This window comes from Mastomys coucha, unplaced genomic scaffold (assembly GCF_008632895.1).
Source record: "Mastomys coucha isolate ucsf_1 unplaced genomic scaffold, UCSF_Mcou_1 pScaffold9, whole genome shotgun sequence".
In the NCBI taxonomy this organism is placed as follows: Eukaryota; Metazoa; Chordata; class Mammalia; order Rodentia; family Muridae; genus Mastomys; species Mastomys coucha.
The window spans coordinates 52218474-52231551 of record NW_022196915.1 but is presented as its reverse complement, the minus strand read 5'-3'; the positions used below and the strand labels follow the sequence as shown (position 1 = coordinate 52231551).

Sequence of the window (13078 nt, the reverse complement as noted above, 5' to 3'; positions counted from 1 at the left end):
AAAAAAAAAAAAAAAAAAAAAAAAAAAAAAAAGTTAAGTTTAATTCAAAGACTGTGTTTTATATAATGCTTTCCATTTTTCCTTTTAAAATTATTTTTTGTTGAAGGTTTTAAAATGTAAATAGTTATACAAGTTTTTAAGTAATAGAAGTTTGAGATTGTATAGCTTACCATGGTTTGGGTAAATATGGGGTAAATATTTAATTTCTTGAAGATATTTTTGTTTTATGTTTTTAGTTAGATATTATTACTTAAATGTTAGTGTGACTATGCATTGAAGTTTGTATTTTTTTGTATTTTACTACTGCTTTTAGTGTGTGTGTGTGTGTGTGTGGTATCTACATGCATATACCTCTGTATGAATATGTGGAGGTCAGAAGACAACTTTCAGGAGTCAGTTCTCTTTCCAGGAATCCAACCCAAGTCATCAGGCGCTCCTACCCCCTGGGCTGTCATTTCAGCCTAGTCATTTCAGCTGTCATGTCATCCTACTGTTTGGTTTGTGCCCTTTTTTATTTCCAGATCTTCTATGTGCATTTGGCTTTCTATGTGCATTTGGCTTTCTATGTCTCTGAGTTCTACATTCATGGCCTCAACCAACCCCAGATAAAAACTTCTCAGGTGGAAGTTCCACTGAGCACACACTTTGCTCCTTGCTGTTATTCTGTAACTACAGTGTTTAGCCGTGACTCCCCAGCGTTTGCCTTATACCAGGGATGATGGGCCATCTGGAGATGATTTAATGCATATGCGTACGGCATTATCTTCATGGGAACAAGCATTTTGTGATACCTGCAGATCATTCTGGAACTAGCCTCTCACAGATACTGAGGGCTGCTATATATACTGCATTTAAAAATGGCTCAAACTTAATATAGACTATAAATTACCATTTGTCCTCAATAATCACTGGAAATTTAGCCTCCACTTGTACAATACTGAGGTAGTGTGTAAGACTGTATGTGCTGGTTCATGTTTACACCGTGTAGTCTTTGTTGCAAAGTCAGTACTTCATACATTGCTCTGCAGCCATATAATGATATGCTTTGGGCACAGGAAGGTGTATTTTAACTTTCAAAATATATAATCCCTTCATATCTAGCCACACAGTACTCTGTCCCCATGAAAGCCATCATGTTTTAGAATTTACTTAAAGCCCTCTTAGCATGTCTGTTAACAAGGACTGTTTACAAAATGTCCTTGTTTGGTGGGAATTTATCTTTATAGAACTGGTAAATATGACAGTGTTTACATGAAATAAGCCAGATACAGAGACCCAGATGCCATGCTATGTCATTAGTATGTGGAATCTAAACAGACTGACCTGCACAGCTGTGAGGTATAACCAGCCGTGGTTCACTGGGCCTTTGTTCATCAGTTAAAACCAAATGCTACTAAGGAGTGGGGGTGGCTTCTCTGCTGATGCAGAAGAGTCAGTCGCATATGTCAAGGAAGTGAGGTGAAGCCTGTAGCACTTGCCCAGCAAGTGGGGACCTGGGTCCAATTCTAGCACTACTGCCCCCCAAAAAGGCAGCGATAAGAAAGGATTTTGAGTGTTCTTGTCACAAAGAATTGATATTATGGGGGATAGATTGCTTAATAATGTGGTAAACCTTCTACGATGTATTGCCGTATCAGAACCTCATGCTGGGACCTATTTATATATACTTATTAAGAACTTATATATAATAATTAAAATATTTTAGATACAAAAAAATGATTGGAATCAGTTTTAGAGCTATACTTTAAAGACAGCATAACAGCCTCGTTTCCATTTATCTTGCACAGTAATTGGTCCCGTTGTTAAGCAGACGCTTAGGTTGCTTCCAGGTTGTCTTACTTACTTTTCTGTCACTTTGATAAAATACCCTGAAAGGTGAGAACTTAAAGGAAAAGGTGGTTGGGCTCACAGTTCCAGGCTGCAGTCTGTCGTGTCAAGAAAGCCAGAGCTGTAGAAGTTTGGGGCAGCAAGCAGAAAGTGACAAAGGCTTATGCTCAGCTCCCTGCCTCCTTTCCTGAAGTCCACTATCTCCCCAGGGAAATATTTCAGCCTCAGTTTCCTAATGAAGATCATCTCCCACAGGCACTCCCAGAGGCCTGTCTCCCAGTGGTGCTAGTCTAGATCTCCTCAAGTCCACAGTTGAGATTAACCATCACTCACACAGGTCTCTTTTCATCCCCCCTCCCCACTCCCACCACTTTTGTTTTTAAAGACAGGGTCTCTGTTTAGCCCTGGCTGCCTTGGAACTCACAGAGATCCTCCTGCCTCTGCTTCTCAAGGGCTATGATTGAAGGGGTGCCCACCATGCCAGGCCCCCATTATTATCCTAGTCTCTATTATAGCTAAAATCTATCTATATCAAATTTTTCACTTTTATTATAGTAGTATGATCTGTGGAAAGAACCACCTATGGTAATGAATGGGTCTATGTATCTTTTATCATTATCTTAATGTTTTAAAGTTCTTTTTGAAGCAAGAGAGCTATAAATGTGATGGGATTTGCAGTGCATAGGGATAAATTAATAAGGTTTTCTAAAGAGATGATGGCAGTTCATGTAAGTCATTGCTAATTTTATCACATCCTCTATAACATTGATGCCTATAACTGACTCTGTGTACGAGGGTGTGATTTGAATTTCCCATTAGTGGAGATTGCTCGTGCCTTGTACCTGATCATCACTTAGGTTCTGTCTCACGTGACTTGTTTGTATGAATTTACAAATCATGAGGTCCAGATTACAAAAATGGTGCTTCTTATGGAGGTACCCCCAACCCCAGAAGGAATTCTTAACTGTTAACTCATTTGGAATCCTCTTACCTGGCAGACAGGAAACTAAGGAACTAATAGTTCCTGCAGAGTGGGACACTCAGGACCAGAACATTCTGACAGCATCATTCCTGGTATGAAATGGTGTCAAGTGTGTTTAAAACCCTGAAATTACGTTTTGAGGGGTATTAAAATTTATATTCAGATTGAGGTGAAATTTATTATGTCTGAACCTCAAGAACTTGTATCAAGAGCTGGATGATAAAACTTTAAATGAAAATGTAAATGAGTGACTTAAACTTATTACAGAAATGCAGAAGGCAGGCTAGAGAGATGGCTCAACCACTAAGAAAAGCACTGCTACTGTGGAGGACCAGAGTTCTGATACCAGCATCCACATTAGGTGGCTCACAGCCACCTGTGAGCCAACACTCCAATTCCAAGGAACCTGACACCCTATTCTGGTCTCCATGGGCACCTGTACTCGGGGATACACAGAAATACACACATATACATAATTTAAAATAAACTAAGTCTTTTTCAAACGTATAATGTACAGAGGGAAAGCTAGGTGTTCAGCAGTACTGGGTAGCCGAGACAAGTGGTATTTCCCTCAGAGAGTGTCTTCTAGCCTCAGTCTTAAAGTTTTAGGCTGGTTCTACAGGTCAGAAGACTACTGCTGGCCCAGGCTGTCTTCAGCACCTCACTCTAATGTGGAGGCTGAGGCTAGGGCTGATAGAAGGAAGCCCCCAGTGATGAAGAAAAACCTCTGCTTGCCACATTCTGTACCTAGATTGTTTCTGTTTGAACTCATGGTCAAGGGAAGACACAGGTGTCCTTCTGTCTGGCCCATTAGGAACTCTGCCTCTTCACATCTTCCACCAGGTACAGTTGGCTCGCAAAGGTGAACTTAATTACTGGCTTTCTCCAGTGAAAAGGACTTAGACACCGTGTTTTAGGCACATCTCTAAGAGGGACCATGTTAGAGGAGATAATGCAAGTGAAAGCTCCATCTTCTGGGTTTTCCTTCTGCTTTTCTGTCTTTCCAAGAGATTACTTGACGTTTCCATTGGTTATTTCCTACACCTTGCCCCTCCCTGCTTCTAAACCATTGTATACTTTTTAGCTTTCTGACATGTGAGTCAGGAGCATCTTCCTGGGTGTTTTTATGAGCCACATCTTGCTGCAAGGTTCAATATTCTAGCCCTGAGGAGTGTAGTCAGTGATTAAATGTAAAATCCTGTCCAGGCTCATGATGGGCTCTGCATTAGAGCGCTGTTGCCCTTGGGCTATTTGACAGCTGTCTGCCTTGATATGATATTAAATCACTGTGAGGCGTCAGACTAGGAATACCAATTTGCAACCAAAGCATGCTTCTGACGCATGAGAAACTTCAGACAGAAACAGCTCTAAACAGCTTGGAAAGGTTTTTGATGAGCAAATTGTAAATGTTAGTACCTCTAATCTTGAAATATTATCCGTTGAGCCAATATTCACATATATAATCTCTCTTCGTGCCAGGAAAGAGACTAGATTGAATGACTTAGAGAAACCAAAAAGGAATTTTAACCCCTGCCTCCACGAGGCAGCAAGGTCAACCCTTAGTGGCCTGGCTCAAGTTCCGAACATCCAGAGAGGTGTACCCATCTGAGTGGGGTTGAGCTCTGTCATGCAGCAGATCTGTGTGGTGGAAGATGCCTAGCCAGTGCCAAAATGTGTCCCTCAGAGGCAGTGAAAGAAGACTATCTCTGAGAGTTGCAGTTGCCACATTTTCTGTTCCTTAATGACCGAGAGCTTCCATCTGCTGTGCTCTAGGCATGTCACCACCAAAGACCATTAAAGCCGTGTTTCATTTTTATAGTGACAAATAAATTTGGGACATTTATGAACTAGTGGCATCCTTGTAAGGTCCTGTGTAGCCAGGGCCTCTCTGGTAATCAAAGCATCTATGGGAACATACAGCCTGTGTGGTCTTACAGGCTTAGCTCCTGTCTTGCTACCCCACTGCCTCACATCTTGAAATTGTTAATAATTTTATAAGAGGCTATATGTTCTTCCTTTGTTATAGGTCCCATCAGTTATTTACATGGCAGCTTCCTGATAAATTATCATACAGTTATTTTAACACAAACTCAGACAAAGCGAGGTCACGACCTGAAGCCTAGCCCTGCTTTTTCTAGGAGCGATTACTCTAGCTTTGTCTAGTTCATTGTTCACAGCAACCTTATAGGACTTAACTTATTTGTCGGGTACTAAATATTAGCATGGCCTCCACTGACCATCACAGGTTAATTTCAGACCATATATAACAGTGTTTGGAAATATATTTAAGTTCTAAAATGTTTAATATGTTCACGAGGATAGTTATATGTCATATTTCTGTCAGATTACTACAAAATATTCCAACATTTAAAAGGGGTCCTTAGAAAGACTAAAATTCAAAAGTTAGGAATCATTGTACTAAAAAAACTATATGTAAACCATGTATGCTAACGTGTTAAAACACAGTCACAAGGTGAGACAAATTTCTTAGGTCACTCTCACTTTAAGCCTCCTAGTGTGCTTTTCTTTGTAGTATCTCCATGGAAACCATTGGGTTCCAGAGCGTGGTAGATTTGTGAAATGTTCTTTCTGCTCACTGATCAGCCTTTTGGAGTGAGGACAGTACAACCCCTGACTGTAGATTTTGACTGGCATCTCCTTGGTGTTGGGCATTTTGCACTATCCCAGTGCAGAAGATAGATCTCATTTCCCCACCCTTAGGCAAGCTGTTCTTTTCCTAATCAAGCCCCCTCCTTGGGGAAACCAGGTAGGAGCTGTGGGAGCAGTTAAACCAAGGTTTTGATCTTCCTTGTTGGTGACTTTCAGCTCCTGTGTAGAAGGGAAAGTGTTGGCAAAGTGGTTTCTGATGTTCACAATTGGTTTTTTCTCTCCATTGAATTGAGGTTTATTTCTTTTAATTCGTTTCATTTAGTACAGTGTCTCATGAACCCCAGATTTTTCCTAATGGCTCCCAGCATTTGGGCAGATTCTGTGCTTTGTTCTCTACTGTGATGTTCATTATATGTGCCTCACAACCCCCCTGAGAGATGGGTAGAAGTGAACTTTACAAATAGGAAATCTGGGGTACAGGGGTGCTCCCAACCTCGCCTCCTCTCATCCTTCTCATGCTCTGTCTCTGCCTTCTGCTCTGTAGCTTTGAGGTTTCTCATGGTTTCTTATTTTTAAAATTTCACTGCCATACTGCTGTGGAGAATAGTTTACATTTTCCCACAGTTGATGGTTTTCTCCTACAGAGACATTCCAATGCCCCTCGTCAGCTCGGGAGTGGAGCACGGCAACCTGCGCGAGCTGGCGTTCGCCAGAATGAAGGATCTGGGAATACAGGTATGAGTGAATGTGGCTGCCAGCCAGGTACGTTGTGAAGGAAGGGGGAGTCTCCTGCTGGTACCAGCTGGGTCAGAAGGCTTGTGTGTGTTAGAGGTGTTCTGGGTAGCTTGCAGAGCCTGGATGAGTGGTGACAAACACTGCTGCTGCCCCCTTGTCCCTTTGTCTTTGACTTCTATAACCTGTTGCTTTATTTTTACTAAGCAGCTTCTTTCTCTTGACTGTAATAGAATGAAGGAAGCTATTAATTTACCAGTTTTTGGAGGTAGTAGTGAGTCTGAAATGAAGCATTCTAGAAACTTATTGGGACTTTTGAAGAGATAAGCTGGAAGCAGTGTCTGGCCAGGGAGCCAGGGGTTAGACTCTGCCTTCATAAACCAGTGCAGTGGATCAGGAGAGGGCAGGGGATCTATTGGCTGTTTTCAAGCATGGACCCATGACTTACTTTACACTTCCTCAAACTATCATGGAGGAAAAAAGTTAGAACATTGTTCAAAATGAAATGTGTGAATATTCAACAAATAATATAATTGGATATAATAGACATTTGGAAATAAGCAAATGAGGCTGATCCCCAGCACCACACAGGACTATGCTTGCTCTGCTCTCCATTTTCCAGCTGGCCTCCATCTCTGGCCTCCTAAGGACCCGCTTCTAGAGGTCCAGCAGGCCTGCTTACCGGCAGTCTCCCTGTCTATTGGTCATCTTTAACTCTGCCCCATCTAACCCTTGCTAGCCTCTGCTAAGGGGCCCAGGAATCAATCCAAAGAGCAAAGTCCCATAGGCTTTCCTTACCTACTTACTAGTAGATATCATCTCTGCCTTTAAAAAACATCATGCTCCAGGAAAGAACAAAGAGGAAGCAGCAGGTACCTGTTGACTGAGAGCAGGTAACCTATAGCCACACATCCCTAGTCTCCTATATAGAACTGGGCTAGCAGATAGCATCTGCTCTTATCTTAGCAGATAAGCTGTAGAAACCCATGACCCTTGTTTGCTGTACAGGCCACATCAGCAGAGTATCTTGCTGGGTGGGTTTGCTGAAACATGGAAATAACTTTGTTTTTGCAAAACTGAATAGTGAACTCTTATAAATACATTGTTAGTGGAATTGCATGCATGATCCTTGTAGAAAGAGTTAGAATCCTGAGAATACATTTATGGTTTACTCTTTAGAGGAAGACTATGCTGGGGGACATTTCATTGGATAACGAGGGACTCTGTAATGATAAGTGTCAGGCTATATGGGATGCACCCTGGGCTGAGGAGTAAGAGCGAGTGCTGTTAAGATCCTGGCCATGCCTTGCATTGTCTCCCAGCAGCTGTGCACAAGCGGGGGAAGCCCAAGCGCCACCTGGACTTGAAGTTCAACTATGTGTCATATATGAGTCTAGGTTCCTGTTATATCTTCCCTCCCCTCGTTCCTCCACAGCGCCTTTCTTTGAAAAGGAGACATCTTTGATATGTGTCTTTTGACATATTTAAAATGATATAACACTAAAAATAGTAATTTCATACGTAGATTTTAAAAACTTAAGAATTTTCTTTTACTCTTCCTGTGATTATGTTTTGGGACTGCATTTTCAGTCATATTTTGGAGTTGTGTTTTTCACAGTTAAGTGTCTTGGGCAAAACTATTTTCTAACCTTCTAACTTAATATTGTTTATTTTCCAAGATTATATATGGTCTTTTTGAGTTCTAAATTCATTTTGAAAGGGAAACTGTACAACTTTACAAATTCCTACCATCAAATTTCATAAAGATAGCTTTTTAAAATTTTTATTTTTCTGTTTCAGTGTAAGTTATGTACAGACATGATTTTGAGCCCAGGATTTGTTTTAAATGAACAATGAATGAGTCACTACTTTGATTTTTTCGGCAGTGCCGAGATGTGAGAACCAGGGAGGTTGGAATCCAAGAAATTCATCACAGAGTGCGGCCATACCAGGTCAGTCTCCTTTAAATCTGCCCCAATTTAGCCTGAAAAATGCCTGCTTACCTGCTTACCACCCCTAGCTGAGTGACTGGCTCAGGGCAGAAAGCAGCAAGTCAGGAAACCAAGCCATGAGAGTCACTGGGTTATGGAAGAGCCAGGTAAAGAAAGCTAAGGCCAGGCCTCATTTTTTTTTCACCAACTCTGCACTGTGGGAAATGTTCTGAGGTGAAGCTGCTCCACATTACCCCTAGTGTATCTGCAGGAACTCTGGAGTACACAGTAGGGACGCAAGAGTTCCAGTCATTTGATTTGAATGCATTCAAGTGTAAGTAGCTGCTTATGACTAGTGGCTGCTTCCTATGGACAGCATTGCCATGAGGCATTGCCGCTCTCTTCTATGTAACCTGCACTTGTCCCAACGGGCTTTGCCATATCTTCAGCACAGTGCCCTGGGGCATTCTGAGTAGCTTCGCTTCCTCACATCTATAACATCTAACTCGGTGCAGCATTTTCTGTGAAGCACAATTCTTGGGAATCCCATGTGAGAAAGGCTGGATTCTGCTCTTAGCATAAACTGTTATTAAAGGGCCTTTCAAAGGAAAAAGTAGACCCCATACATTAATCATTTTGGCAAAGTTTTAATCTAATTCTATACCAAACATCAAGCTGAGGGATTGTTTATTTTGCTTTGAGTAAAATATACCGATATACAGGGTGTGCCTGTTAACAGCCTTTCTAAATGTATAGAGTTCTGAGTGTTCACCTTTTGCTCCATACTATTCATGGAATCACCTGTACAGCAGGTTGAAGAGTCAGAATCTGTAGATTTCTACCACTGAAGTCCCCCATCCATCCCTCTGTGGTAAACTGGTAAACTAGCAATTGATGTTAATATATCCCTCCCTCAATAGGCCTACTTCACAAGCCCCGCCCAATGTTACACTTTATTAAATCTTGCAAAGGAGGTTTTAGTGGAAGAAGAAAGAACTAGACAAGGAAACCATTAACTGTCTGATAGTTTGAAGGCAAAGTGGAGGAGGGGGGTCCTAAAAGCCACATGTGTGTGATTTAATTTGTGGTTTTATCTTAGAGACAGTTTGTGGGACATCACAAATTTACATAAAAGTATTCACTGAGCTGGATAGCTGTAAGAATCTCAAGGTTAATTAAGTTCAAATATTTGTAAAATTGTTCTCCATTTAGAATAGTCCATGAACAAGCCATGAACTTTTTTAATCCTGTACTACTTGAGAAGAGGCAAATAAAAGCCATAATTAGTGATGATTCATGCTTTGTTCCTAGCTGAACATTAGCCTAAATACATTCATGCAATTATAAAAATGATCTTGGTTCTCTAGTTCTGAATGAGATTTTTCATGGCTCCTTATCCAACAGGTTGAGTTGGTTCGGAGAGACTATGTGGCCAGTGGTGGCTGGGAAACCTTCCTGTCTTACGAAGATCCTGATCAGGACATTCTGATTGGCCTCCTAAGGCTACGGAAATGCTCTGAGGAAACCTTCCGATTTGAATTGGGTGGAGGCGTTTCCATAGTCCGAGAGCTGCACGTGTATGGAAGTGTGGTCCCTGTGAGCAGTCGGGATCCCACTAAATTTCAGCATCAGGTATCCTGCATCCTGCTTTAATTGGGTTATACTTAAGAAATTGCCTAAAATAGAAAAAGTTAAAAGCAGCTGGTGAGGAGGGAAGGGAGAGAGAGTGTGGGATACAGGGCATAGGAAAAGGGGGCAGTTTTGTCAGTTGTTTTGGGGCAGTCCTTCTTCATGTTGCTCCCTTGTAGTCCCAAGGGATAACAGATATACCCCATGTATCAGGTTCGAACAAAACTGGTTCACTTTCTGTGGTATCAAATGACAGGAAAATGATTCACAGGTGTAAGTTGTGTTGTATAAGTAACCCCTAGCAACCTAAAGTTAGAAATCCGTATTTTTAAGTTTCTGGAAAATTTGTTAAAGGCAGTAATAATAGGTTTAGGATAAACACCAAATGCGATGATGCTACAACAGTTTTGTTACATTCCAAACCCTTTCAAAAGTGGAAGGTAAGTTGAATACATACATAGGACCTGTTACCCCAGACTCCTGTCGGCTGGGGCTGCCTAGACCTCAGGCACATCACCCAGAATGCCACGCTGGCTCTCGCTGGAGTGCTGACTTCTTTAGTAAGTCAGGAGTGTGCTCTGGTTGGGATCCATGTACTCTTCCTGGCTCATCAGTAGATTATTATCACTTTTTAAAAGGCTTTTTGCGGACCTTTCTTGATGGGATCCCTTCTCTTCTACCATGAACTCCTTTATGCTCCCTCTAGGGGTTTGGCATGCTGCTGATGGAAGAAGCAGAAAGAATCGCTCGGGAAGAACATGGATCTGGGAAAATCGCAGTTATATCAGGTGACTAGAGAGACCGGGTTTGTAACTCATCCATTCACACTGGGCACCACACTGAGATTCGATCTCTTGCCTCTCCGTGATTACTTTGTTCAAATTGGTCCAGGCTGACAAGTGAGAGGGACTTACGTTCAACTGTTGGGAAATGTCAGAGAGCAGTTAGCTGGGTGAGTGCTTCTAGAAGCACTCTGTTCCCCAGAGCAGCGGCCTGTGCGCATTCTCTGCTTGTCTGACCTCGGGTCATTGTGGTCATCCACTCTTGTCCTTTGTGCCAGCTGCTGTGTGAGGAAATGTGAGTGGTGGAGACCAAGCTGCTGGTTTAGGGTGATTGAAGGCAGAATGTAGTTTATGCTGCTGTTCTTGCCATTGTCCTGAATGTCAGTGTCTTCATTTGGGATGGGATGGGACGGGACGGGAGGAAGAAGGTTTCCTCTGCCCTCCTAGAGACTTACGATAGACCCAAAAATTAAATAGGTAAAACCAAATTTGCAGAGGGAATATTAATACAAATTAATATAAAATGAGTAAGACACAGGAGCATTTATGAAGAGATACAGACTGGGAGATGCATGTAAACCCGAGTGTTTTAGAACTGAGAATGGAAAGTCATGGAAAAATAGACTAGGGGGACGAGTGTGGGCCAAGAGTGATAAAGTGGGGGAGACTTAGCAGGCCTGTTAGTTCGTCTTGGGACCGTTCCATCAATAGAGGTAAGGGTGTTCTTCCTTCCAGTGTGGGGTGATAGCCTCTTCCAGAGGAATCTTCCAGAGTAATGCAGAGGGGGAAGGTCTGAGCCCTTCTTAAACCTGCTGTGTTCTCAATTCCTCCAGCATTTGCTACGCCAACTGCTTAGACTTGTGTTTTCTGAATCCCATAGAAGCTTCCCCATGCTGACCAAGGGCATCTAATGGTTGGGGGAGGAAACATAAAAGGGAGATTTGGAGGGAAGCAAGAACCGATGGATGCCACTGCACTCACATTCTTCAGTGTGCTGTCCCTATAAGAAAAATTACTAGTTACTGTAGGGATCCTAAGATGGCAAAACACAGAATCAAGATTTAGGATTATATTTGACCTTGGAATTTACTTTGTTTTCCTGTTTGACTACCACATCCTAAAAGTTTACCTGTGACCTAAGGAAAAAAAAATTTTTTCTGAAAATTAAAGCTGAAATGAGTTTTTAAAAAAAAAAAAAATCAGTAAGAAGTTGCCAGTCAATGAATCAATAGTGGTGGCCAGGTCTTCATGGTTACCATTACAGGGATATAGTCACACAGCTCACTTCATCATTTCGTCTGGTGTGGGTGTTTGATGTTACCCAGACTGATACTGTATTTCTTAGCATGTCTAGCTTTTCTTATTTTTCTCCATTACTTTAATCCCACAATGAAGTGCCTGGCTGAGACTACCTGGCTAGCCCCGATGAGCAATAAGAAAGGTTTCCCTCTTCCACCTTAGCCTGTAGTGGGCCAGAAGGACCAGGAAAGGGCAGCCTGCTGCTTCAGATGCCTTCTGCCTGTACATCTGGGTGGGGCTGATGATTGTGCCTAGGGATCATACCCACAGAGCTTGCTAAAAATCATTTTAGCACATTCTGGCTCTTTAGGTCTAGTTGAGGGCAGAGAGCCCACAACTGCTAACCAGCCAATGTGCTGCCTCTGATTGCCCTCACACCACATATGAGAAGCTAGACTTTAGTGTTCTCCAGATGCCGTCCTTTCTTCACAGCCATTAAGGTTGTAGCTCTCTGGCCCATAGCCCTACACCCCCAGATGGCATTGAGTCACGTGACTCTCTAGTGTCTTTGAGAGCCTAGTCAGGTTTCCATTTTCCATCACTGCCTTCCTGCTGTCCTTTTTCCCTCAGAAGTATCCACCCAAGGCCCCTGACTTGCCTGAGGTCAAATCTAATTGCACATAAGAGCCTCAGTCTGTTTTTTTCTGAGCAGGGTGTCTTTCTGAGTGGGAGTCAGCATCTATCCTCACCGGCTTTTTATCACAATCTAAATGATAGCTCAATTTCATGTCATCTGCATGGTGAATTTCTGAAATAACAAGAAGTGACTGACTTAGGAAAAGCAGGCAAGAGAACCTTTCTGTCTGTCTGCAGCAATGCTGGGTCTCCTCCCCCTGGCACCCTGCAGAGGGTTCCTTCTGCTAGAATGAGTTTCTATAGGAACAGCCCCGAAGGACTTCTTGGAACTACTGGGAGTTCTTTGGGAGAAAAGTTAGTGAGCATTGTTTCCTGCCCCCTGGTCTGGAAGCTCCACCATTGTCATAAGGAAAGCTGCATATAGATTCCTTGTCTTCCTCTTCGGCCCTGACCAGCCTTCACAGGGAAACACCGAACACATTTGCTATGTTGGCAGGTGCATCTTCTTTCTCTTAGTCCTGTGTCCCTGGTCTGAGAAATCTGTTGTTCAGAACTTAGGGGATAGCAAGTGTTTGTTATTGTGCTGTGTTGTTGATGTTGCTATCTCCTTCCATTTGTTCACTTTGGCTTTGGATTTTCTAAATCTGCTGCTGCTGCTGTGTGTGTGTGTGTGTGTGTGTGTGTGTGTGTGTGGTGTGTGTGATGTGTGT

At 42.4% G+C, this 13078-nt stretch overlaps 1 protein-coding gene across 2 annotated transcripts in view; it reads left to right on the top strand.

Moving 5' to 3' along the window:
* Window positions 1-13078, top strand: part of Elp3 (elongator acetyltransferase complex subunit 3) — a 64645-nt gene that overhangs the window by 35128 nt on the left and 16439 nt on the right. For both annotated transcript variants that reach the window (XM_031360838.1, XM_031360839.1), the window contains exons 11-14: window positions 6064-6154; window positions 8038-8103; window positions 9487-9714; window positions 10418-10499. In XM_031360838.1, coding sequence (XP_031216698.1) covers window positions 6064-6154; window positions 8038-8103; window positions 9487-9714; window positions 10418-10499 — 467 coding nt within the window. The remainder of the gene's footprint in view (window positions 1-6063; window positions 6155-8037; window positions 8104-9486; window positions 9715-10417; window positions 10500-13078) is intronic.